The sequence below is a fragment of the Coregonus clupeaformis genome, chromosome 14 (assembly GCF_020615455.1).
Source record: "Coregonus clupeaformis isolate EN_2021a chromosome 14, ASM2061545v1, whole genome shotgun sequence".
NCBI classification, from domain to species: Eukaryota; Metazoa; Chordata; class Actinopteri; order Salmoniformes; family Salmonidae; genus Coregonus; species Coregonus clupeaformis.
In genome coordinates, this window is record NC_059205.1 from 34,492,883 (window position 1) to 34,518,149 (window position 25,267).

At 42.8% G+C, this 25,267-nt stretch overlaps 1 protein-coding gene across 1 annotated transcript in view; it reads right to left on the reverse strand.

Moving 5' to 3' along the window:
- Window positions 1–310: 310 nt before the first annotated feature.
- Window positions 311–25,267, reverse strand: part of LOC121581316 (histone-lysine N-methyltransferase 2C-like) — a 132,355-nt gene continuing 107,398 nt past the window's right edge. Inside the window, exons 44-60 of the mRNA XM_045224804.1 lie at window positions 22,642–22,806; window positions 21,499–21,628; window positions 21,094–21,241; window positions 20,305–20,480; window positions 19,965–20,104; window positions 19,292–19,631; window positions 17,227–17,366; window positions 16,006–16,131; window positions 15,287–15,829; window positions 14,356–14,965; window positions 13,925–14,061; window positions 12,461–12,603; window positions 12,168–12,342; window positions 10,961–11,077; window positions 10,746–10,819; window positions 1,974–2,082; window positions 311–1,881 (exon numbers count right to left, since the gene is read on the reverse strand). Coding sequence (XP_045080739.1) covers window positions 1,789–1,881; window positions 1,974–2,082; window positions 10,746–10,819; window positions 10,961–11,077; window positions 12,168–12,342; window positions 12,461–12,603; window positions 13,925–14,061; window positions 14,356–14,965; window positions 15,287–15,829; window positions 16,006–16,131; window positions 17,227–17,366; window positions 19,292–19,631; window positions 19,965–20,104; window positions 20,305–20,480; window positions 21,094–21,241; window positions 21,499–21,628; window positions 22,642–22,806 — 3,366 coding nt within the window. The 3' untranslated portion in view covers window positions 311–1,788. The remainder of the gene's footprint in view (window positions 1,882–1,973; window positions 2,083–10,745; window positions 10,820–10,960; window positions 11,078–12,167; window positions 12,343–12,460; window positions 12,604–13,924; window positions 14,062–14,355; window positions 14,966–15,286; window positions 15,830–16,005; window positions 16,132–17,226; window positions 17,367–19,291; window positions 19,632–19,964; window positions 20,105–20,304; window positions 20,481–21,093; window positions 21,242–21,498; window positions 21,629–22,641; window positions 22,807–25,267) is intronic.

A 25,267-nucleotide genomic window follows, 5' to 3' on the forward strand; every position in this document is an offset into this window, starting at 1 on the left:
TCCAGAAAGACAACCATCTCTGCAGCACTGCACCAATCAGGCCTTATTCACTGTGCATTTATTCCTTGTGTCACTATTTCTTTATCTTTAACTCTGCATTGTTAGAAAATGACCTGTAAGAGAGCATTTCAGTGTTCGTCTACACCTGCTGTTCACGAAGCATGTGAGAAATAAATTGTTATTTGATGAAGTTACCAAATTTCGCCAGTGGGTGTCTTTCTTGAGCAGTGAATTACATTACTCTACTCATGGGGTTTCAGTCCTATGGGTCAGTCAGATGTGTGTGATTTCTAAAAGTCACAACAAATAATTAAGATGTAAAATAGTTTATTTTGTAAATGCTTCTAAATTCAATTACACAAACTCCAAACCTCATTACTCTGTACACTTCAAAAGGCTGTTTTCAAAAAACATTGACTACTTTACAGGACCAAGAAAAATGTAGCACAAACACACTGGCAGGATGATGTCATTTTATACAAGAGAAGAAAAATATCCAAGAAATAATTTTGTTACAACCATTCATTGAGAAAATATATACAATTGAGTCTTCGGAAAGTTAAAAAAATACATGCCATATACATTACAAGTTCTAAGACTGTCTCCAAAATGTTACAGTCGACTTGAAATTGTGCACGCAAAACATTTTGCATTTTCTAACTACTGTAAGTGGCTTGTGAAGTGTGTTTGGGTGGTTTAAAAACCTTATTCACAGTTCTATAAAATCAAACCTGATTAACAGCAAAGATGTCAGAATGATGTCTTTCCCATTTTGAAATTCTGTAACCAATGACTCGTTTCTACACTGGTTAGTCACCAAAAATATTTCTTTTTGAGTGGTCAAAGTACGTGTAAATCACAAAAACACTACGCTACAATACCATACTTTTAATAAACCAAAAATACTTTGAATTATTGTGGTTATTTTACAAATTCTGTACAGAATAATCATAATATATACTCTCAAACTGATATCATGACATCCTTCTTAAATAAATTGCAATGACAAACAAAAAACAAAACACCCAAACATCGAGAAGGTTAAGGTAGTATTTGGTCGGTTATTCCTATATTTTTCTTTATATACATTTATACAAAAGTAAGAGCATTTCTTCAATCTTCAGAAAACAATATCAGTTTAGCTTTCGTTTTACTGTCTCATCATTTTGAGAATAAAATTCATTCACTCAATAATAAATACAAAACGAATTTCACTCAAATCACATGACAGAAATCTATGACAAAACTGACTCATGGAATCAAGTATCTTAAAGTTGTGTGTACGTGTCTCTTTCTTTAGTGCAAGTTAATATTCCCTTCGCTGTAGTCATTGCTGTACATTCCCCATTCAGTGAATTCTACATTTAGTCAAACGGTTTTACATTTAAAGTTTTAAACAAAAGGGCCTGCCCTTACCAACCAATAAGGTCCGCGCCCCACAGTGCTCTCTTCTCATTCGCTGGTGGATTCTCTTCTGCGCTCTATTGTATATCTCACTAATACACAGACACACACTCATTGACACAGGCCTTCCAATAAAACCTAGCCTCTCACGTAATATGGCACAAATCACACATCCTGCTTACTGCTCGCCTCTTTCCACACCCTCTCCATCTTCAGTCTGTTTCAAACATGGGACTCCATCCATGCATCGCTCTCAGGGTTTACTCAGGTCTTCCACTCGTTCTAAAAAAGGACAGTCTGAAGCACCTCTCTGTCTACACAGAGATCAGGGCATCTGCATAATATGGAAAGGAATGCATTTGTTGATGTCATTTTAGTTTTTTTTCAGTTGATCCTTTTCCTGCACTCTGCTGTTCCACAGTGACAGGCAATCTTGTGATGGCTGTCCACACAGTCAAACTGGTAGTCGAAACACAGCTGGAAAGTAATGCAGAGAAAACAGTGATGACAATGAAAACGTCACTCATAGCATATGTAGAGATTTCCAATTGAAAGGAAAAAGAACACACCTCCTCTCCTTTCTCGATTCTGCGGTTGGAGGTGATGATGATTTTATAACCTCTTTCAAAGGTTACCACCTCAGCGACACAGTTCGGGGTACAAGAGTGATTGATGTACCTGTATAAGAAAACAAACCCATAGCACATTATGACGTGATTTGTTTGTGACCAACTTTTTATTTAGTTGTCATTTTCATTTCAGAGGGTACAAAAACAATCAAATAAATGCATACAAAGATAAACGACTCATTCTCCCCAGGCCTCAATTGTTACTTGACTAGCACCATTCATTCTCACTGTCGATAATTCTAATATAATAACTTCTAATAGTAACTGTATCCACTGGTTAAATGGGAGCGAGTGAGGTGGCTGCCATCTGGGAGCCAAAAGACTATTCGCAGAAGTGCTGCCTGCCTACAGTAATCTTCTCTGATTGATTGAGAGATTCAAGGGGCTATCATTAAGTAACATAATAGATGGAAAGCATTGAATATTTAAATTCATGCACCTCGAAATTAATTTGATAACTTTGCCTCAGTACAAATTAACTGCAGGGCACTCCCACGTTATATGAAGGAATGTGCCTACCTGATTTAGGGGACACAATGAACAGTTGGGAGTTGGGGCCAATTTCATCGTAAAACATTTCCTTGGACTTAAATACAGTCTGAAGAAACTTAAAATGTATAAATTGATGGTTCGGATTACAGGATGCCATGGATTACAGGATACATTGTAGAATAATAGTGAAGACATCAAAACTATGCAATAACACATATGGAATCATGTAGTAACCAAAAAAGTGTTAAACAAATCAAAATATATTTTATATTTGAGATTCTTCAAATAGCCACCCTTTGCATTGATGACAGCTTTGCACACTCTTGGCATTCTCTTAACCAGCTTAATGAGATAGTCACCTGGAATGCATTTCAATGAACAGGTGTGCCTTCTTAAAAGTTAATTTGTGGAATTGCTATCCTTCTTAATGCGTTTGATCAGTTGTGTTGTGACAAGGTAGGGGGGGTATACAGAAGATAGCCCTATTTGGTAAAATACATTTATATTTTAGTCATTTAGCAGACGCTCTTATTCAGAGCGACTTAGTGAGTGCATACATTTTCATACTGGCCCCCCGTGGGAATCAAACCCACAACCCTGGCGTTGCAAGCGCCATGCTATACCAACTGAGCTACATGGGACTACCAAGTACATATTATGGCAAGAACAGCTCAAATAAGCAAAGAGAAACGACAGTCCATCATTACTTTAAGACATGAAGGTCAGTCAATACGGAACATTTCAAGGACTTTGAAAGTGCAGTTGCAAAAACCATCAAGCACTATGATGAAACTGGCTCTCATGAGGACCGCTACAGGAAAGGAAAACCCAGAGTTACCTCTGCTGCAGAGGATAAGTTCATTACAGTTAACTGCACCTCAGATTGCCGACAAAATAAATGCTTCACAGAGTTCAAGTCACAGACACATCTCCACATCAACTATTCAGAGGGGACTGTGTGAATCAGGCCTTCATGGTCAAATTGCTGCAAAGAAACCACTAATAAAGGACACCAATGATAAGAAGAGACCTGCTTGGGCCAAGAAACACGAGCAATGGACATTAGACCGGTGGAAATGTGTCCTTTGGGCTGGAGTCCAAATGATAGACTATTGGTTCCAACCGGTGAGTCTTTGTGAGACGCGTGGGGGTGAACGGATGATCTCTGCATGTGTAGTTCCCACCGTAAAGCATGCAGGAGGTGGTGTTATGGTGTGGGGGTGCTTTGCTGGTGATACTGTCAGTGATTTATTTAGAATTCAAGGCACACTTAACCAGCATGGCTACCACAGCATTCTGCAGCGATACACCATCCCATCTGGTTTGGGATTAGTGGGACTATCATTTGTTTTTCAACAAGACAATGACCCAACAACTCCAGGCTGTGTAAGGGCTATTTTACCAAGAAGGAGAGTGATGGAGTGCTGCATCAGATGATCTGGCCTCCACAATCCCCCGACCTCAACCCAATTGAGATGGTTTGGGATGAGAGTGAAGGAAAAGCAGCCAACAGGTTGGCTCAGCATGTGGGAACTCCTTCAAGACTGTTGGAAAAGCATTCCAGGTGAAGCTGGTTGAGAGAATGCCAAGAGTGTGCAAAGCCTTCATCAAGGCAATGGTTGGCTATTTGAAGAATCTCAAATATAAAATGTATTTTGATTTGTTTAACACTTTTGGTTACTACATGATTCCATGTGTGTTATTTCATAGTTTTAATGTCGTCACTATTATTCTACAATGTAGAAAATAGTAAAAATAAAGAAAAACCCTTGAATGAGTAGGTGTGTCCAAACTTTTGACTGGTACTGTACATTTTGAAAACGCACTAGGAATTTTATCTCAATAGCCAGATGGGGGAGCCATGGGAAGCATTGAACTACAGAAAGCCGTGGCAATATATTCATTTTGACAATAGATATTCTCATGGTTACAGCAACTGGGATATTATTCCATCTACTGAGGTCAGATTGAATTGATTTGAGCGTTCTGCTAAAGTTTCTGGCAATAGTTATATCTAAAGAAGGAAATATATCTACTTAAAAATATTTTAAATGGTAATGGGATTCCATAAGTAGAGATGGAGACCTCCATCAGGGTCCTGAGAGGAAGTAGGGCTGATTTGGTTAGATACATTTTAAGCTGACTTTATCTAGGATCTTCAATGCGTTTGGAATTGATTCAGATTTGTATTTGTATTTATTAGGGATCCCCATTAGTTGCCGCCAAGGCAGCAGCTACACTTCCTGGGGTCCAAACATATTAAAGCACTTACATTACATATAAAACAAAATATAAAACAGTACATCATATGACATTATTACACCACTACCTATCTACAATACACAATGTTTATACCCTTGTGTGTCTCTTCACAGTCCCCATGTATTTTTACCAGTTTTTTAAAAATCTGATTCTACTGCTTGCATCAGTTACCTGATGTGGAATAGAGTTCCATGTAGTCATAGCTCTATGTAGTACTGTGCGCCTCCCATAATCTGTTCTGGACTTGGGGACTATGAAGAGACCTCTGGTGGTATGTCTTGTGGGGTACGCATGGGTTAGTAGTTTAAAAACAGACAGCTCGGTACAGTCAGCTTGTCAACACCTCTTACAAAAACAAGCAGTGATGAAGTCAATCTCTCTACCACTCTGAGCCAGGAGAGACTGACATGCATGTCATTAATGTTAGCTCTCCATGTACTTTTAAGGGCCAGCCGTGCTGCCCTGTTCTGAGCAAACTGCAATTTTCCCAAGTCCCTCTTTGTGGCACCTGACCACACTACTGAACAGTAGTCTAGGTGCGACAAAACTAGGGCCTGTAGGACCTGCCTTGTTGATAGTGTTGTTAAGAAGGCAGAGCAGCGCTTAATTATGGACATACTTCTCCCCATCGTAGCTACTGTTGTATCAATATGCTTTGACCATGACAATCTACAATCCAGGGTTACTCCAAGCAGTTTAGTCTCCTCAACTTGCTCAATTTCCACAGTCATTAAGAGATGTAGTTGAGGTTTAGGGTTTAGTGAATGATTTGACCCAAATACAATGCTTTTAGTTTTGGAAATATTCAGGACTAACTTATTCCTTGCCACCCATTCCGAAACTGCAACTCTTTGATAAGTGTTGCAGTTAGTTAAGTTGCTGTAGTAGCTGACGTGTATAGTGTTGAGTCATCCGCATACATAGACACACTGGCTTTACTCAAAGCATGTCGTTAGTAAAGATGGAAAAAAGCAAGGGGCCTAGACAGCGGTCCTGGGGAATTCCTGATTCTACCTGGATTATGTTTGAGAGGCTTCCATTAAAGAACACCCTCTGTGTTCTGTTAAGACAAGTAACTCTTTATCCACATAATAGCAGGGGGTGTAAAGCGATAACACATACGTTTTTCCAGCAGCAGACTACGATCGATAATGTCAAAAGACGCACTGAAGTCTAACAAAACAGCCCCCACAATATTTTTATCATCAATTTCTCTCAGCCAACCATCAGTCATTTGTGTAAGTGCTGTGCTTGTTGAATGTCCTTCTCTATAAGCAGATACATTGTCTAGATATAGTAAAATATTGTCTGCATACAATGAGATTAAGTGATCAGTAGATTAGAGATTTTCGATTGACAAATTGCCTGGGCCAAAGGTTCCATGGATAATAAGTTTTGGATCACCTTGTCTGCTGCTTCTAGTGATTATGAACGGAGCAGAGCAGATATTGCATGTTATAACTATGGCTGAGGGATTGACCTATTTAAGTGATAATGCCCGAGAAGCCGGTGTTTGGAGGATATATTGGCATGGGTGTTAGGCCCGAGATGAAGCTCCGAGGGCATTTTCACTTTTATACAACATGTTACCAACATATTCAAATAATGATTAACATATTTTCATGAATTTATTCATACCATTTCATCCTTCCACAAGATATAGTCCCGAAACAAATCTAGGGTTGCTACCCAAGTCGGCTGGTCGTTCGTTCTATCGTTCAGTCTTGTAGTTCTGTATGTATGGACGTGAACCAGTCGTTCGTCCTAAATGTTCCATTGCCAGAATAACAGCAAAGTAGCCGCATTTGCATTTGTTTAAACTGTTTTCTAGTGACATTTATTTCGGATACATCCATAACAATGAGCTAATGAGTCGTGATTTCGCCTGGCATAGAAAATTTGCTCACTCGTCAGGACACTGATGTTCAGAGGAGCTTGCCAACAACACAGCTAACGCAATCACTTCAAACTGAAGCTGGAAAAACTGCAAACTACAGTAGCTGCACTTCGTTTCATTTTACCTTTTTTTCTATTGACATTTCTTTGTATATATATATATATATATATATATATATATATATATATATCCATAAAAATTATGCCAGCTGATTCATGATTTCAACTGGCTGAGAAACGCTGCCTGCCTGTCTAGATGCTTTTTATAGTGGAGTTCAAATGTATAAATTGCTTGGCTGATGAGACAGTGGATTGCGCAGTCAGATGGAACAGAGTAAATAGGCATTTTAACGTCATATATTTAGCCGGTGGTAACTTGTGGAATAGACACCGGCTGGAATGCGGTTTTAACCAATCAGCATTCAGGATTAGACCCACCCGTTGTATAAAGTATTTTAATCATATGAATGAAATTGAGGTCAATTCACATATGTTCCAAAACAGACCAGATATGATCATTCTAGTTTATCAAAAGCAGTTTCTGCATCGAGAGACAAAACATCCCAAGGAGCTGTTGTTTCTGATGAAGCTTTTAATATATGTAATTGTCGACGGAGGATATCTGAGGATAAACGCTTTTTAACAAACCCGCTTTGGTCCGTGTGGATCAATTTGGGTAAGTAAGCATGGAGATTAGATGACAACATTTAGGAAAAGGGTTTAATATCTGTGTTTATCAAAGATATGGGGCGACAATGAGTGGCATCCTTACCTTTTTTAATAAAAGAGAAATTAGTGCCATGTTCACATCTCTCCTAAATTAACCTTTGTGAACGGCTGTATTCATTATTTCAAGCAGTAGTGGACCTAATTGATTCCAAAATGTTAAATAGACCTTTGGAGGAATTACCGTCCCATCCAGGGGATTTGCCTTTATTCATGCTATCCAACGCCCTTTTGAGTTCATTGAGAGTAATTGTGATCTTTAGTGTTAATAAGCCCATGGATGTGAAACAAAAAGCAGGAACCACAAGGATGCCCACGCATTGGTTATTCCCCCCCATGAACAATTCCCCATTCCCTCCTCCAGGGCCCCAGGTACATTGTGCATACTGTGTAATCAGAGTCCAGGATACAGTGCATTCAGAGGTATTCAGACCCCTTCCCTTTTTACACATTTTGTTACGTTACAGCCTTATTCTAAAAAAAAATTTTGTATGTACACATCAATCTACACACAATACCCCTTAATGACAAAGCGAAAACAGGTTGACATTTTTGCACACATATTCATATATATATATACATTCATATATATATATATATAAAAAAGTATTTCACATTGATGTTGGGTGACTTTATGCCACTCCTGGCGCAAAAATTCAAGCAGCTCAGCTTTGTTTGATGGCTTGTGACCTTCCATCTTCCTCTTGATCACATTCCAGAAGTTTTCAATGGGGTTCAGGTCTGGATATTGGACTGGCCATGACAGGGTCTTGATCTGGCGGTCCTCCATCCACACCTTGATTGACCTGGCTGTGTGGCATGGCGCATTGTCCTGCTGGAAAAACCAATCCTCAGAGTTGGGGAACAATGTCAGAGCAAAAGGAAGCAAGGACAACCTTGTACGTGGCTTGATTCATGCGTCCTTCACAAAGACAAATCTGCCCGATTCCAGCCTTGCTGAAGCACCCCCAGATCATCACCGATCCTCCACCAAATTTCACAGTGGGTGCGAGAGACTGTGGCTTGTAGGCCTCTCCAGGTCTCCGTCTAACCATTAGACGACCAGGTGTTGGGCAAAGCTGAAAATTGGACTCATCAGAGAAGATGACCTTACTCCAGTCCTCTACGGTCCAATCCTTATGGTCTTTTGCAAACCTCAGCCTGGCTCTTCTTTGCTTCTCATTGATGAAGGGCTTTTTTCTAGCTTTGCACGACTTCAGCCCTGCCCCTAGGAGCCTGTTTCGAACCGTCCTCGCCGTGAACTTCACCCCAGCTGCCGTTTGCCATTCTTTTTGTAGGTCACTTGATGTCATCCTAAGGTTGTTGAGTGACATTCGAATGAGTTGGCGGTCATCCCGGTCAGTAGAGAGTCGTTTTCGCCCTCTGCCGGTCTGTAGCTTTGTTGTCCCAATGTCTGCTGCTTGACCTTGTTCTTATGAACCGCCGTCTTTGACATTTTATGGATGGAAGCAACCTGACGCTCACTGTATCCCTCTGCCAGTAAAGCCAGAATTGAACCCTTCTTTTCCTCACTCAAAACTTTCCTTTTCAACTCTTTTGGCATGGTCAATAGTTATTTTTTGATAATTATTACTTTTGAGGTACTATTAGCACTGTTTTTGCCATCCAGCTGGTCCTATTGCAAGAGGATAGTGATGACCACAACAGTGGTTTCTATACTTTTCCTCATTAAATAAGATTTGGTTCATGTGATCACCTAATCAGTACCGAATTCAGTAGAATGAGGTGTGCCTGTGTTGGAATTCAACAGACACTGGAATGGAATGGCTGTCATACATGCAGAGATGCTGATTTAAGAAACATTTGCAGTGGTCTCTTAATTTTTTCCACAGCTGTATGTATATAAGTATTCAGACCCTTTGCTATGAGACTCGAAATTGAGCTCATGTGCATCCTATTTCCATGCATCATCCTTGAGATGTTTCTACAACTTGATTGGAGTCCACCTGTGTTAAATTCAATTGATTGGACATGATTTGGAAAGGCAAACACATGTCTATATAAGGTCCCACAGTTGACAGTGCATGTCAGAGCAAAAACCAAGCCATGAGGTCGAAGGAACTGTCCGTAGAACTCCGAGACTGGATTGTGTCGAGGCACAGATCTGGGGAAGGGTACCAAAAAATGTCTGCAGCATTGAAGGTACCCAAGAACACAGTGGCCTCCATCATCCTTAAATTGATTAAGTTTGGTACCACCAAGACTTTTCCTAGAGCTGGCCACCCGGCCAAACTGAGTAATCGTGGGAGAAGGGCCTTGGTCAGGGAGGTGACCAAGAACCCGATGGTCACTCTGACAGAGCTCCAGAGTTCCTTTGTGGAGATGGGAGAACCTTCCAGAAGTACAACCATCTTTGCAGCACTCCACCAAATCAGGCCTTTAGGGTAGAGTGGCCAGACAGAAGCCACTCCTCAGTAAAAGGCACATGACAGCCCGCTTGGAGTTTGCCAAAAGGCCCCTAAAGGACTCTCAGACCATGAGAAACAAATGGTCTGATGAAATCAAGATTGAATGCCAAGCGTCACTTCTGGAGGAAACCTGGCACCATCCCTACGGTGAAGCATGGTGGTGGCAGCATCATGCTGTGGAGATGTTTTTCAGCAGCAGGAACTGGGTGACTAGTCAGGATTGAGGGAACAGAGCAAAGTACAGAGAGATCCTTGATGAAAACCTGCTCGAGTGCTCAGGACCTCAGACTGTGGCGAAGGTTCACCTTCCAACAGGACAACAACCCTAAGCACACAGCCAAGACAACGCAGAAGTGGCTTCGGAACAAGTCTCTGAATGTCCTTGAGTGGCCCAACCAGAGCCCGGACTTGAACATCTCTGGCGAGTCCTGAAAATAGCTGTGCAGCGACGCTCCCCATCCAACCTGACAGAGCTTGAGAGGATCTGCAGAGAAGGTGTGCCAAGCTTGTAACGTCATACCCAAGAAGACTCGAGGCTGTAATCACTGCCAAAAGGTGCTTCAACAAAGTACTGAGTAAAGGGTCTGAATAGTTATGTAAATGTGATAGTTCAGTTTATTTTATACATTTACAAAAAATAATACAAACCTGTGTTTGCTTTGCCATTATGGGGCAATGTGAGTAGATTGATGAGGGAGGAAAAAAACAATTTAATCAATTTTAGAATAAGGCTGTAAGGTAACAAAATGTGGAAAGAGTCAAGGGGTCTGAATACTTTCTGAATGCACTGTACATACTGAGCCCTGTGATTTATTGCACAACCATCCTGACATTGAGTGACAAATAAATCAGGTAAGGTTAGAATGTGAATCAGGTTGAATGTGACTATGTAAAGAATTATGCTTACCTTGCCAGACCTCCTGTCTGACTGGCATCAACAACACGTTCACTGTCGATGCGGAACATGAACACTCCACGATTCTGTAGAGGGAAAAGTAACCACTTAGACCAACTGAGTCATCACATGAGCGAATACAGCAAACATGTATTATTCATCCTTCACAACACAGCAAGTACAGTTACTACAGCCTTAACAAAAAAATTAAAAATTATAATTGGCACCTGAGACTTGTAAGTCCTTTGCTTCTTGATGGCCACCTCGTTGCGGAGGACGGTTCCATTGTACTCAATCACCATGGTGTTTTTCTCTATGTCCCTGGCTGCATACAGACCCAGGCCCTGTGGACACAGTAACCAGAAAATGTGTCTACGTTCAACAGTAAGAGTCCCTTTACTCTCATGCTGTCATACTTCAGTCTTATCTTCACTCTGCAACTTAAGAACAGGAATGCAAGAGTGCTGAATAGGGTTGGGCGGTATCCAGATTTTCATACTGTCATACCATTTCTGTACTATACCGGGGATTTCACACACAAAACTATTAGGCAACATGGATCTGCTGTAACCAAGAAGCTTGATCTTGCCATCTAGCCACTTAGCTAGCAAGTTAGCAAAGCAAATGCATAGCTGGAGCTTGGGCTGGATATAATTTATTTGGCACATCTACAGTGCCGTGAAAAAGTATTTGCCCCCTTTCTGATTTTCTCTATTTTTGCATATTTCTTTACACTTTATGTTAGCAGATCTTCAACCAAAACCTAATATTAGATAAATGTGATACTTATTTTATTTATTTAATTAACAAAGTTATGCAACACCAGCGATGCAACACCAAAATGGCTAAAAAGCAACAAATTTGACATTTTGGAATGGCCTAGTCAAAGTCCAGACCTAATCCCAAATGAGATGTTGCAAGACTTGAAACGAGCACTTCATGCTTTAAAAAACCCACAAATGTCGCTGAGTTAAAGCAGCTCTGCATGGAAGAGTGGGCCAAAATTCCTCCATAGCGACGTGAGAGACTGATCAACAACAAGTGTTTGGTTGGAGTCATTGCAGCTAAATGTAGCACAACCAGTTACAGAGTGTAAGAGGACAATTCGTTTTCACACAGGGCCATTGGGTGTTGCATATCTTTGTTTATGAAATAAATGCAATAAGTATGTAATTGTTGTGTTATTTGTTCACTCAGGTTCACTTTATCTCATATTAGGTTTTGGTTGAAGATCTAATAACGTTCAGTATCAAAAATATGCAAAAGTAGAAAAAAATTAGAAAGTGGGCAAATACTTTTTCACAGCTCTTAAATGACAGTTATAAGCACAGCTCTTAAATGACAGTTATAAGCAGTGGCATGGCATGCACTGCACCCCCCCCACCCAGCCCAGGCCTAGTGCTGAACTTAGAGGATCATGTCCCCTACACCCACCTGGATCTTGGAGGCAGCGAGATAGACGTTGGCCCTCCACTCACTCTTCATCCAGCGGTACTGAGAGGACCTATGGTGCACCGTGGGGGGCTTGGTGTAGGGGACGCCTCCCTCCCCCTGGGCTGTGTTCTGGCACCTGGAGGTGGTACTGGTGCTGCTGGATACTGGCTGGGGCCTAGGAGTGAATGTGTGTGCGTGCATGTGTGCGTATATTCTGTTATAAAGACAACTTGTGCTAAACCAAAGTATATTAAATCCACAGACTTGAAACAATGTTAATTCATCCACAATACCTTATGACAACGGCAGTGAAAGGGGAGCTGGTTTTGGGCATGGCGCGGGCGCTGCCAGAGGGGTTGAAGATCAGGGGCAGCTCCATCAGAGGGTTACGTCCATAACGGAAGGTGTACCTGTCACAGGCCTCTACCCCTGGGAGCTGGAAAACAAGTAACAGCACAGGGAAATGAGACTGGAACGCTCCTCCTCACTTCAGTGTCTACAATATATACTGAACAAAAATATGAACGCAACATGCAACAATTTCAAAGATTTTACTGAGTTACAGTTTATATAAGGATATCAGTCAATTTAAATACATTCATTAGGCCCTAATCTATGGATTTCACATGACTGGGAATATATATGCATCTGTTGGTCACAGGTACCTAAAAAAAAAAGTAGGGGCGTGGATCAGATCGCCAGTCACTATCTGGTGTGACCACCATTTGCTTCATGCAGTGCGACATCTCTTTCGCATAGAGTTGATCAGGCTGTTGATTGTGGCCTGTGGAATGTTGTCCCACTCCTCTTCAATGGCTGTGCAAAGTTGCTGGATATTGGTGGGAACTGGAACATGCCGTCATACACGTCGATCCAGAGCATCCCAAACATGCTCAATAGGTGACATGTCTGGTGAGTATGCATGCCATTGAAGAACTGGGACATTTTCAGCTTCCAAGAATTGTGTACAGATCCTTGTGACATGTGGCCATGTGAGGTGATGGTGGCGGATGAATGGCACGACAATGGGCCTCAGGATCTCGTCACGGTATCTTTGTGCATTCAAATTGCCATCGATAAAATGCAATTGTGTTCGTTGTCCGTAGCTTATGCCTGCCCATACCATAACCCCACCGCCACCATGGGGCACTCTGTTCACAACGTTTACGTTGACATCAGCAAACCGCTCACCCACACGACGCCATACACGTGTCCTGCGGTTGTGAGGCCAGTACTGCCTAATTCTCTGGCAACAGCTCTGGTAGACATTCCTGCAGTCAGCATGCCAATTGCACACTCCCTCAAAACTTGAGACATCTGTGGCATTGTGTTGTGTGACAAAACTGCACATTTTAGAGTGGCATTTTATTGTCCCCAGCACAAGGTGCACATGTGTAATGATCATGCTGTTTAATCAGCTTCTTGATATGCCACACCTGTCAGGTGGATGGATTATCTTGGCAAGGGAGAAATGCTCACTAACAGGAATTTAAACAAATATGTGCACAACATTTGAGAGAAATAAGCTTTTTGTGCGTTTGGAACATTTCTGGGATCTTTTATTTCAGCTCATGAAATATAGGACCAACACTTTACATGTTGCGTTTACATTTTTGTTCAGTGTAGTATGGTGTGAGCACTTTAAGAGTCGCTCTCTGAATAGGCAGCTATAGACACCTATTGTGTCATTTGAACATTGATCATTTATTCTAAATCTGAATTATTTGAATATAATACAACAGAGAACAAATACAAACCGATTCAGTGATCTTGGTGACTGCAGAGACGGTGAGCCCAAACAGGTCCTCTCCTTTCAGATAGACAGGAAAGAGTTTCAGAGTTCCTATTTCAGTCCTCTTTTCAGCAACTGGTCCCAGGACCTTATCCCACACTCCTGATTGACAGAAAACAGCAGGCGTTATAGTAATATATTATAGGGACTCCTACAGAACACATTTACTGCAGTAAAAGAGAATCTCAAAGGCAAAATGAACTAGACACAAGCCTAGTCTAAGCCAACCCAGATACATGAACAGCAGAGGCTACAGCCATAACAGGGCTATATCAAAGCATGTCATAAAACCTATCAAGCTAGCCCACCTGTACTAAAACTAAAAAAAAATTGAGCTCACCTTTACTAGACAAGCCTAATCTAAACCAGCCCTAAAACAAATCTAGCCCAGCCCACCTTTGGCGGTGGAGTCAGTGAGGACCAGGTCCTTGTATCCCTGCTCGATGACGCGGATGCTGAACTCCGGCTGCTCCTCCCTTTCCTCCACAGAGCACAGGTAGCGGCAGCGGCGGTTGCCGTGGCGCATGCTCCAGTAGATGCGGCAGGCCTCGTAGCCCACGGGGAAGATGGCGGAGGTGGAGTGGAAGGCGGCCATCTGGGACGGGGTGAGCTGACCCACGGCGTGCAGTACCAAGCTGCCCACTCTGAAGGTGTAGCCCAGCTCGGGCTGCTGCACGGCGCTGGCCATCTGCCTCACCTCGTCCCTCTGTACGTAGACGCGGCGGAACACAGCGAAGCAGCGCAGCTCGTGCTCTAGGACGTGGCCAGAGCCACCGTGGGCGGAGCCAGAGCCTCTGGGCCTGTGGGCGTGGCACAGCATGGTCTTGTCCTTGAAGAAGGTGCAGTGTGCCTGCAGGGCACAGGTGAAGTGGTAGATGTTGGTGCAGCGCAGGCGGTGGCAGCCGCTGGTGGCGCCCATCTGCTGGCAGTAGGCACAGCGCACCGCTGAACCCCGCCTCAGCGCCAGCTCCACGTTGATCAGGGCGCCCGCCTGCGTCTCGTACACCTATACAACAATACAATGTTAATAATACATATACAACATAATACAACTTTAATAAAAGGGTCACAATTGTAGTAGATAGTATGGTAGTAATGATCTGAAACCAGCAGTCTTCCCCCCCATTAGCCAGTTCTGTTCCCCCCCATTAGCCAGTTCTGTTCCCCCCCCATTAGCCAGTTCTGTTCCCCCCATTAGCCAGTTCTGTTCCCCCCCATTAGCCAGTTCTGTTCCCCCCCGCTTTTGTATTTTTTTTAAATCCCCGACTGAGGACATGAACCTTGTGGTTACCAGTCCACCACCGCTCTTAACTTCTGGGTTACCTACCTCGGTGGACCACAGGGCACAGTTGAGGTGCACCCACACATCCAGGTCTAGGTTGAGGAGGCGGGCAGGGCCGTCGGTGACCCCGTCCCCCAGTTGGTGACAGAAGCAGCAGCGGCGCTGGTCCCTGAGACTGGCCCAAGGGCGGAGAGATGCTCCCAGCTTCCTCAGCAGCTCGTCTATCTGGTCCTCGTCAGGGAGCTGGGAGCTTCCTCTAGGCACCACCACCTGCACCGTCCACTTCCTCCAGCGGAGACCCTTGTGTCTCTTCCCCTGGTGCCAGCCCTCCTGGTGGGCCCTGGGGCCCCGCGCCTTCAGTTTCACAGTCACTTTGATGGTGTCTGACTTGTCCTCTGTCTTAGGAGTCTTAGGGGTGTCGCTGGCTAGAGGGAAGGGGATGGGTGGGGTGGAGCGAGGGGACTGCTTGGGCTGGAGCTGGGCCAGACAGTGGACATCCAGAGAGGACATGTTGTTGCTGTACTGGTGCTGGGCTTTAGACAGGCTCTCCTTTTGGTCTGAGTCTGGAGACAGGAGGGCCACCGAGTCCTGCAGAAGATATGAATGACAATAATTTAATGTCCTGCTGCAAATAATTACATTTGACCATTTATATTTCACACACCGGTAGCAAATCTGGATACAACAAGTACTGTATACTGATTACCTACACTGGTTAAGAAGTCAAAAATAAATTGCCTCGGTGCATCAATAGAAACACAAACCTTAGTATCTGTAGTGTTTCTGGACTGCGAGGAGGAGGAGGAGGAGGTGGAGGCAGAGTAGAGGAGGAAGCAGCTGTGGCTGCAGAATACCAAGTTTCCCTCGGAACGCAACAGACCTTCCTGTTCCTGATGAGAGAAGACAGGCATGTCAGGAGATGGAGTGAGGAAGAGAGAGAATGAGATAATACATTATATTTATACAGCACTTCTCAAGAACACAAAGTTACTTTTCAATTGTTGAAAGAAGAGAGAGAAAGGGATAGCAATGAAACCCTTTTATCTAGCCTACTTCCCCAGAGTCAGATGAACTTGTGGATACCCTTTTTATGTATCTACATCTAGTATGAAGGAAACACTTGTTAGCAATTACACTAACGCAAGTTAGCAACTATCCTTCAAACTGAACGCAGAGACATAAAAATTGTGTCCACGAGTTCATCTGACTGAGGAAGTAGATAAAGGGCCTCATTGCCAAAATCCTGAACTATTCCTTTAAGCTCATAATCACAGTGAGACATCAAAGGTCAAATCAATTCCTATACATAAACCTTTATCAATACTAAAAGGGGTTATTAAATAATCAAACAGCTCCAAAATTCAGATGAATCAGGGTTTAACCATTTGTGAACTCCCCAGACTGCAGTCTAAGGGCATGCAACCGCTTAACCCACTAATTGCACTGAGATGGATTTCACTCCAATGGGGGAGGAATTAGCATAATTAGAGGCTCTACAGTATGTGTGTGTGTGTATGGACATATGTTCTTGGATGTGTGTGTGTGTGTGTGTGTATGTGTGCATTCATGCTTGTGTGTGTGCCTAAGGGCATAATGTGGATTAAATCTATTGTTTGAAGTGAGGTCTGAGCCTCTAGTCATGACCCGTCTGTGCTCTTCTGCCCCCTGGGGGGAACAGACTAACGCAACAGTAATATACGGCTGACAGGTGGAAAGGAGAGCTTTTACTGGGTTGGTTGGCCAAGAAGATAGTTATTCAATCCATATAGATCATAGCTTGGTTGGGCAAGATTCAACAAGGTAATTGATCAAATGATCTATGTTGACAGATCATGTGGACCATTAGAAAGACAGAGACGATTATCTAATGTGGACCACCACAAGATTTATGTTTCTATGTATCGCAATAGATAACTGTCTTTGTAATGTATGAGTTCAGCTTGATAAACACATAGCACAACATGAAAGCTCTGGCCATACGATACCTGTTTGTGCACTGGAAGGTCTTTGATGGACTTGCAGACTCCATTTCCCAGCACCACCACCTTGCAGTGACAGCACCACTGGGGCTTGGAGCCTGGGCTGCCGGGGATCTTCTGATGGGGGCCTCTGACTGCAGCTGGACCTGAAGCACAGCAACAGCACTCAAATAAGACACAGCTCCTGCAACAGTAGATGTTTAAACAGGCCAGAGCATTACAGCATGGCTTAGCTCGGCTCTGTAGCGTCTAAAGGGTATTATACTGAACAAAAATAAACGCAACATGCAACAATTTCAAAGATTTTACTGAGTTACAGTTCACATGAGGAAATCATTCAATTGAAATGAATTCATTAGGCCTTAATTTATAGATTTCACAATACAGATATGCATCTGTTGGTTACAGATACATTAAAAACAAAATGGGCCTAACAATGGGACTCAGGATCTCGTCACGGTATGTCTGTGCATTCAAATTGCCATTGATAAAATGAAATTGTGTTAGTTGTCCGTAGCTTATGCTTGCCCATACCATAACCCCACCGCCACCTTGGGGCACTCTGTTCAAAACATTGACATCAGCAAACCGCTCGCCCATACGCCGCCATACACGTGGTCTGCGGTTGCGAGGCCGGTTGGACGTACTGCCAAATTCTCTAAAACAACGTTGGAGGAGGCTTATGGTAGAGAAATAAACATTCAATTCTCTGGCAACAGCTCTGGTGGACATTCCTTCAGTCAGCATGCCAATTGCACGCTCCCTCAAAACTTGAGACATCTGTGGCATTGTGTTGTGTGACAGAAATGCACATTTTAGAGTGGCCTTTTATTGTCCACAGCACAAGGCGCACCTGTGTAATGATCATGCTGTTTAATCAGCTTCTTGATATACCACACCTGTCAGGTGGATGGATTGTGTTGGCAAAGCAGAAATGCTCACTAACAGGGATGTAATGTGTGCACAAAATTTGAAAGAAATAAGCCTTTTGTGCATATAGAAAATGTAGGGGATATTTTATTGCGTTTATATTTTTGTTCAGTGTGGATAGATTCTCTTACTGCACATATAGTACCAGTCAAAAGTTTGGACACCTACTCATACCATACTTTCTTTATTTTAAATATTTTCTACATTGTATATTTTGATTTGTTTAACACTTTTTTGTTTACTCCATGATTCCACATGTGTTATTTCATAGTTGTGATGTCGTCACTGTTATTCCAAGAAAAACCCTTGACTGGTAGTGTAGGTAAATATAATAGGTTTATTACTTCAATTAAATGAGGGGTGCTCTGATGCGGTCTTGTTTTGGACAAGCTATACATTTTAAGCGCCTGATTTTATAACATTTTAGAAGGCAGCTCGTCATACTTTATGACCTTAGATGGGCATGATGCTAATTGTCTTAGATGAACCACACAATTGGTTTAGAGATAAACAGCTCCTAATTATAAGACCCCCAAGACAATTAACACCAGGGGTGTCCACTTTCCTGTTCATCTGGCTGTTTGTGGTCTAGGGGTCTAGGCAAACTGACCACATCCATTAGGCCCATGGTCTGACACTGACAGCAGCGCTAAGCAGGTGTGTGTGTGTGCGCACCAGTGAGGTCGAGGCCTAGGAAGGATGATTAGTCAGTTTCATTAGCTGTGCGGATCATTGTGTGAGATCAATACGGATGTCCATCACTACCTGGTGGGCCAGACACACACAGCCTGTAGGCTGCAGACAGAAGGATAATGGTGCACAGGATGAAGAAACGGACCGTTTGTAAACATTGTTAAAAGAGGCTAATTATGCCAATGGACGACGAGTGGGAAAACAATTAGATAGAGATGGCTCTGTTCTGTTGTCTTGTGCACTTCTAGGTGCAGTGAAGTCGTGCTTAAAGACAGATATTATTAATATCAGAAAAAGTCTTAAAAAAACAAACTGGTCTGGATGGACATGAATTTCGTCAGTGTCTCATTTCAACACGAGCGCACAAGAGCAGCAACATCTCCCCTGTTATGTCTGTATTTGGACTTAAGGGGGCGATAAGGTGCAGGGATGTAGCCCAGTCTCTCACCTGGTCCGTCAGGGTGGAAGCGGATGTGCTGCTGCGGATGTCCCTGCTGCTGTTGCATCATCATCATCCCCTGCTGTGGTCCTCCTCCTCCCCCGGAACTAATGAGCTGGCCTGGGGCTCCTTGAGGGTGCGGGCCCTCCATTTCCCCAGCACCACCACGGCCCGGGTATATCATTGGGGCGCCCGGCCGGTGCTCGAGATCTCCCTGGGGGCCCAGCCTCAGGCCGCTCAGCATGGCCAGGGGCCCCCTCTCTGGGCCTGGGGTGCTGCTGACTTCATAGCTGCTGGGTATCTTCACACACAGCAGGTCTGAGATGGCTGCTACAACACCTGTGATGTTCTGGGAAAACAAACAAAAAAAGTCGTAAAATTGTATGTAACAGCTATTGCCAGTCAAAAGCCAATGGCACAGATAGAGAGCAGTTCATGACTCGCGCACAAAGTATTGGGTTCGGCTTCTACAATTAAGCCTGGTGAGATTTAATCCTAACATATCTAAACAGTAGTGAAAGGACTGAGGTGCATTTTTGAGAGGAAAAAAGGGGAATAAAACTACTACATGAACTACATTGTTTAACCGCTTAAATAAAAATTAAAGGATCTAGACCATTCCCTCCATGGTGACATTCTCTGAGAGCAGGACGAAGAGAAGCCAACAGAACAGAACCCTCACCTCTGCGGCAGCTGGTCTCAGGGTGATGGCTACAGACACCAGGCCTGGCTTAGTGTCGTTAGATGCTGGGCCAAAATGGGAGCCGAAGAACATCCCAGAAGGCTCCGTCTTGAGCTCAGTCTTCAGCCTAACCTCTAACCCTACAGGAAGAGTAAGACACATCCGGAAAAATATTTCATTAATACTTAGTCCTGTCAACTGAAAGCAGTTTGTGACAACTGTTAATGTAAAAAGGGCTTTATAAATAACACGATTGATAAAGTAGTGCGTATAATAGTTAGAAAGGCACATACTCTGTTTGCAGTTTATTTCCAGTTTAAACAAATGACCAAAATTGTACCTTTCCCCCAGGGTGCAGGGAGCATGGGGAGGACGGGGGAGAGAGGCTCCTCCTTCACCAATGACAGGTTTGGGTAGCGGCTGATCTCCATGCCAACCACACTTTCAGGAGACGAGGAGGGGACGAAACTGTCTGGTGTGTCCCGATCCTTACAATGCTCTTGTCCCAGCCTGTTACTGTGACAGAGAGGGAGGGGGTTGAGAGAAACATTAGTTAAGATCAGTTAAAATTTAAACAAAAATCATTGCGTTCACAATTCTAAATTGTCTTCATCAGGATTTCCTAAACTGAGAACATTGTGAAGAGATTGTTTTGGAGTCTGAAAGCTTGTATGGTATATCTACAGCCTAGTCCTAGTATCCAGATAGAGGAAAATGCATGTTTTTAGACTAATAACCTATTTTCACAAAAATATCATTGCATTCACAACTGTAAATTGTCTTGAGGAGGCTTCCCTAAGGTGAATTGTTGTGGAATCTGAAAGCTTTTTATCATATACATGTATCTACAGCCTAGTCTGAGTACCTAGCTAGAGGATAATGCATGTTTTTAGACAAATATTAGTATATAAATTGTGTCCACTGTCTATGAAGTGCAATTCAATTGAATCTTTATTGTCCCAGTAGGGAAAATCATTGTGTGGCCAAGTATTTACAGAATATACTGTATTCACAATGACAAGTTTATAGGGTAATATGGCATCTTTCAGCCACTGATGTAAAGCATGTAAGCATAACCAAAGACATCACTACTAATTTATCTGTTCTGGGGAGCAGAGGCCTTCCTTACCTGAGTTCCTCCTGGTTGTTGTGAGGGGGCGTGGGGAGGGAGGCTGGCACGTCCACAGTTTTAGGTCCCTGAGCGATGGCCCGCGCCAGCAGGTCCTCCTCGGTCCTGAACGGGACGTGGAGCGGCTTGGGGACCAGACCTTTAGACACTAGAAGAGAAACATATGAACGAGACATTCAGATTGGTCCAAACTAAAGACATAGAATCCCTTGAAATTAATGTAAATGTATGTTCTAGGAGTTAGGCTTTATTTATATGTGACTGTCTGCTCTAGGAATGCTATGTCTAGGGTCCTAACAGCAATACACAGCATGACACTACATATGAGCAACACTTTCAGGGGTTCAGCAAGCAGGAATATGCCAATAAACCCTGGTCACCCCTGATCCCTTTCCCAGTACTCACCCATAGCAGCAGCTTTGCTGGCCAGCTCTTCTGTGGTGGCGAAGCCATTGATCATCTTCTGTCGGTTCACAGGTGGAGGAGTCGGAGGAAGGGAAGCCGGCGGGGTAGGGGGGTTGCTCAGATTGTTCTGCTTTGAAGAATCAATCCAAGGAATACATGTTACCATACTACAACAGGGAGGGATCTAGCATATCTCAGAGTGGTCTCTGAGGCACCAAAGACATCATTCAACTTATTAATAAAACCTGTGCCTGGGGCTGGTCTAGTGGGTAGTGCCACTGCCTTCAGCACATACAGTATGCAGTACATGTTTATGTGGGATCACCCCATCTCCTCTTAGCTCATGTAAAGCCTTGAACACAAAAACAAGAGGAGTGGCATTTTAAAATAATTGTAAAAAAATAACTGTGGTTGGTATTCTGTAATACCGCAGCTGTTTTCAAACCGCACTGATACTCTGTAATCGGAAGGTTAGCGATGTTAACAAGTATATGTCAAATCCCATAGAGAACGCTAATGAGAGCATTGAACATTTTGTACAGTTTCTACAAGTAACTCAAAAATGCTACTCACAGTTCACTGCACGCACAAAACAAACATTAACCAGCAAGGCTCTTGATCCAGGAGCGGATTCTCTACTGTTTCCAAGCGAATGCTTGATTTTGGAAGAAGCTAGCTAACCACTTAACTAGATAGCTAACTAGTTACTAAATTAGCAAACCAAATGCACAACTGCAGAGCATTTAGCACATTTTAGACAATTAACTTAAGTTATCAGATATCTATACTGTAATTAGATCACCTGGCGCATGCTGCACAAGTGTGAGTGACTCAAGGCTCCGGTCTCTCGTTGTCTGATTGTAAACAAACAACACATGACCGTGACTGGGGACTACCGTAAGCGTCATAATAATGTGACAGGAGTTGTGAAGAACGCAATGTTCTTTATCGCCTAACAGATTGCAAAAGTTGACTGCAGGTATATACTTAAAAAGTACCTACAAATATTAAAATATATTTAAAGACTTTAAAGAAATAGTGTAAACGGTATTGACGGTTTTGAAAAACCGTCCAGTGGCTTTTTCCAAATACCCTGGTATACGGTATACCGCCCACGCCTAGTGGTTGGATCAGAGTCCTCACCTTGTAGGCTAGCTGGGAGTAGTAGTCTGAGACTCCGTCCAAAGCGGCGCTACCAAAGGTCCCAGACAGATGGTTCTCCCCGTTGAGCTGGCCGCTGCCATAGGGGGCGAAGTGGGCAAAGTTCACCCCTATCAGGGGCTCTATGAGGGGCAGAAGGGACAGCTGCTGTAGGAGGAGAGAGAGGGAGGAAGGGAGAGAAGGGGAGAAAAAGAGAAGTGGAGTAGGAGGAAGAGACATAGGGTGTAACTATTTATTTACTTAATCCTTACTTTACAAGGTTCGTGTTCAGTAGGGCACACTGTAGCTAAACGTTTTGAAACAGAAAAGTTTTTTTTTTATTGAATCACATCCAGATAGTCCCTCCCTGTTTTAGTTATGTTTTTTCTGTTTGGCACCTAATGAACACGACACATTTTTCTTTACAGTAACAACCTGGGGAAGAGTTTCAGCGAGGGGAAAGGAGAGGGGTTGAAGGAGCTAATGATGATTATAGTCGCGACTATAGTTGGGATTGGTTGAAGCTCAATGTTAAATTCAAATCTCCCTACCATCATATCTAAGCAAATATGACATTAATGTCGATGAAACTTTGCAAATCAACTTGATTGGAGGTACACAACACGCTCCCCGCCTCTCGTCATGATCCGTTCAGAGAAACACATTGGATTTTTAACATGGTCGTTAGCATTAGGAAAAAATTAATTGTCTTGCCCGACCTAACTCAAGATCTAGGCGTCGGATAAGAACGAGACTACAGGGACCATAAAATGACCATTAGACTTGCCATCTTTCTGACTGAATATGTTTGCATGTGCAACAGTTATGATTACATTTATAATTTATCGCGCTCACGCGCCAATAAAGAACCAACGATGTCCTACCTTTTTGTAGCATTTCTGACAATGCTAACATATTTTTCAGAATTTTTAGTTGCAACTGTTTGGACTAATGATTACACCCCAGTCTGGCCAGTTATATGAGAGCTACTGTTGGCTCACGTCCTAATGCCAGTTAGCTAGCTAGCTTGCCGACGATACCCAAACAGTGGTGTGAACATTCGTGCACCACAACTCAATGTTGAAAATATGCCACATTCTTCCACAAAAGAAGCTAACTTTAGCAAACTGCCACGCTAGGTCTTAGCTTGATGCAAATTCAGTACATTCTCTTCCCTGTCATCGTCAACTTTACTCTTGACATTTAATCCCAAAGATCTCTGGCCAAGTTACTTGATTGTACTTGACAGCTCCGAGCTGGCTACTTGACAGCTAGCCCATGTGTACTTTGCAGCGGTAGGCAACCTCCACCCAAACCCTGACAACCAATGTATAGCAATGCATAACACCGCAACCCTTAAGGCTAGAAACAAGCCGTAAAAGACTATATGAAATTCAGAGGCTGAGCTAAGACCTTCAAAAGTCAATCAGTTACTAAACAGATTTGCTTTGAGTTAAAAAACTTTGTAAAATATGACTTCCCATTCAAAGCAATGTAAGACTGTCGCAATCTATGTAGTTCAAAACTGATTTTAGAGTGCAGCAGACCAGGGTTTAAACTAGCAACACTTGCAGTTATCCAAGCACACCACCTGTGCCATTAAGGTCCAGATCTTTTGTCAGAGGCCGCATTACAGGTTACAATAGCACTAACAATTATATTAATTTTTGGTTGCAAAAAAAATAATCATGCTTTGAATGTGGAAATGTTGTATAATGCACCTTTAACATAAAATCACCTTCAGGTGTAAGTCGGCATTGGTCTGAAGCGTTTAAAGTGAGAAGTAGGCATTGGTCTGAAGCCAAAAAAGAAAGGAAATTCACGAGCACCACAATGCCTACTTCACCAAGATTTTTCAGCACACAGCTTTGACCTACTACATTAGCTAAGTTTGGTATATTGTACTTCAAACAATGCGTAGGCAGGTTGCTTGGGATTCAAACCTTCTCAAACAGCCTAAGTCATACTCTTAGAGGAGGTGCTTCCACCATTATGTGATTTGTACTGCATACAAGGTAAAGTATTGAATTCTTCACACACCACACTAAGACATTATCCCATTCCACTACACTTTCAAGCACTTTCTTTTATTATTTGAAAGCAAGCTTTGCTTTTATACCTACAAGACCATCAGGCTTGATTGAGTGAGCTGTTTTGTTCCGTATTTCCTTAAACCTTTATTTGAGCAATTGAATATAAAAATTCCCTTTGAGCATTAATTACACTTTGGATGGTGTATAAATACACCCAGTCACTACAAAGATACAGGTGTCCTTCCTAACTCTGTTGCTGGAGAGGAAGGAACCGCTCAGGGATTTCCCCATGAGGCCAATGGTGACTTTAAAAAACATAGAATTTAATGTCGGTGTTAGGAGAAAACTGAGGATGGATCAACATTATAGTTACACCACAATACTAACCTAAATGACAGAGTGAAAAGGAAGCCTGTACAGATTAAAACATATTCCAAAACATGCATCCTGTTTGCAATAAGGCACTAAACTAAATCTGCCAAAAATGTGACAAATAAATTAACTTTATGTCCTGAATACAAAGCGTTATGTTTGGGGCAAATCCAACGCAACACCTCACAGAGTACCACTCTTCATACTTTCAAGCATCATGTTAT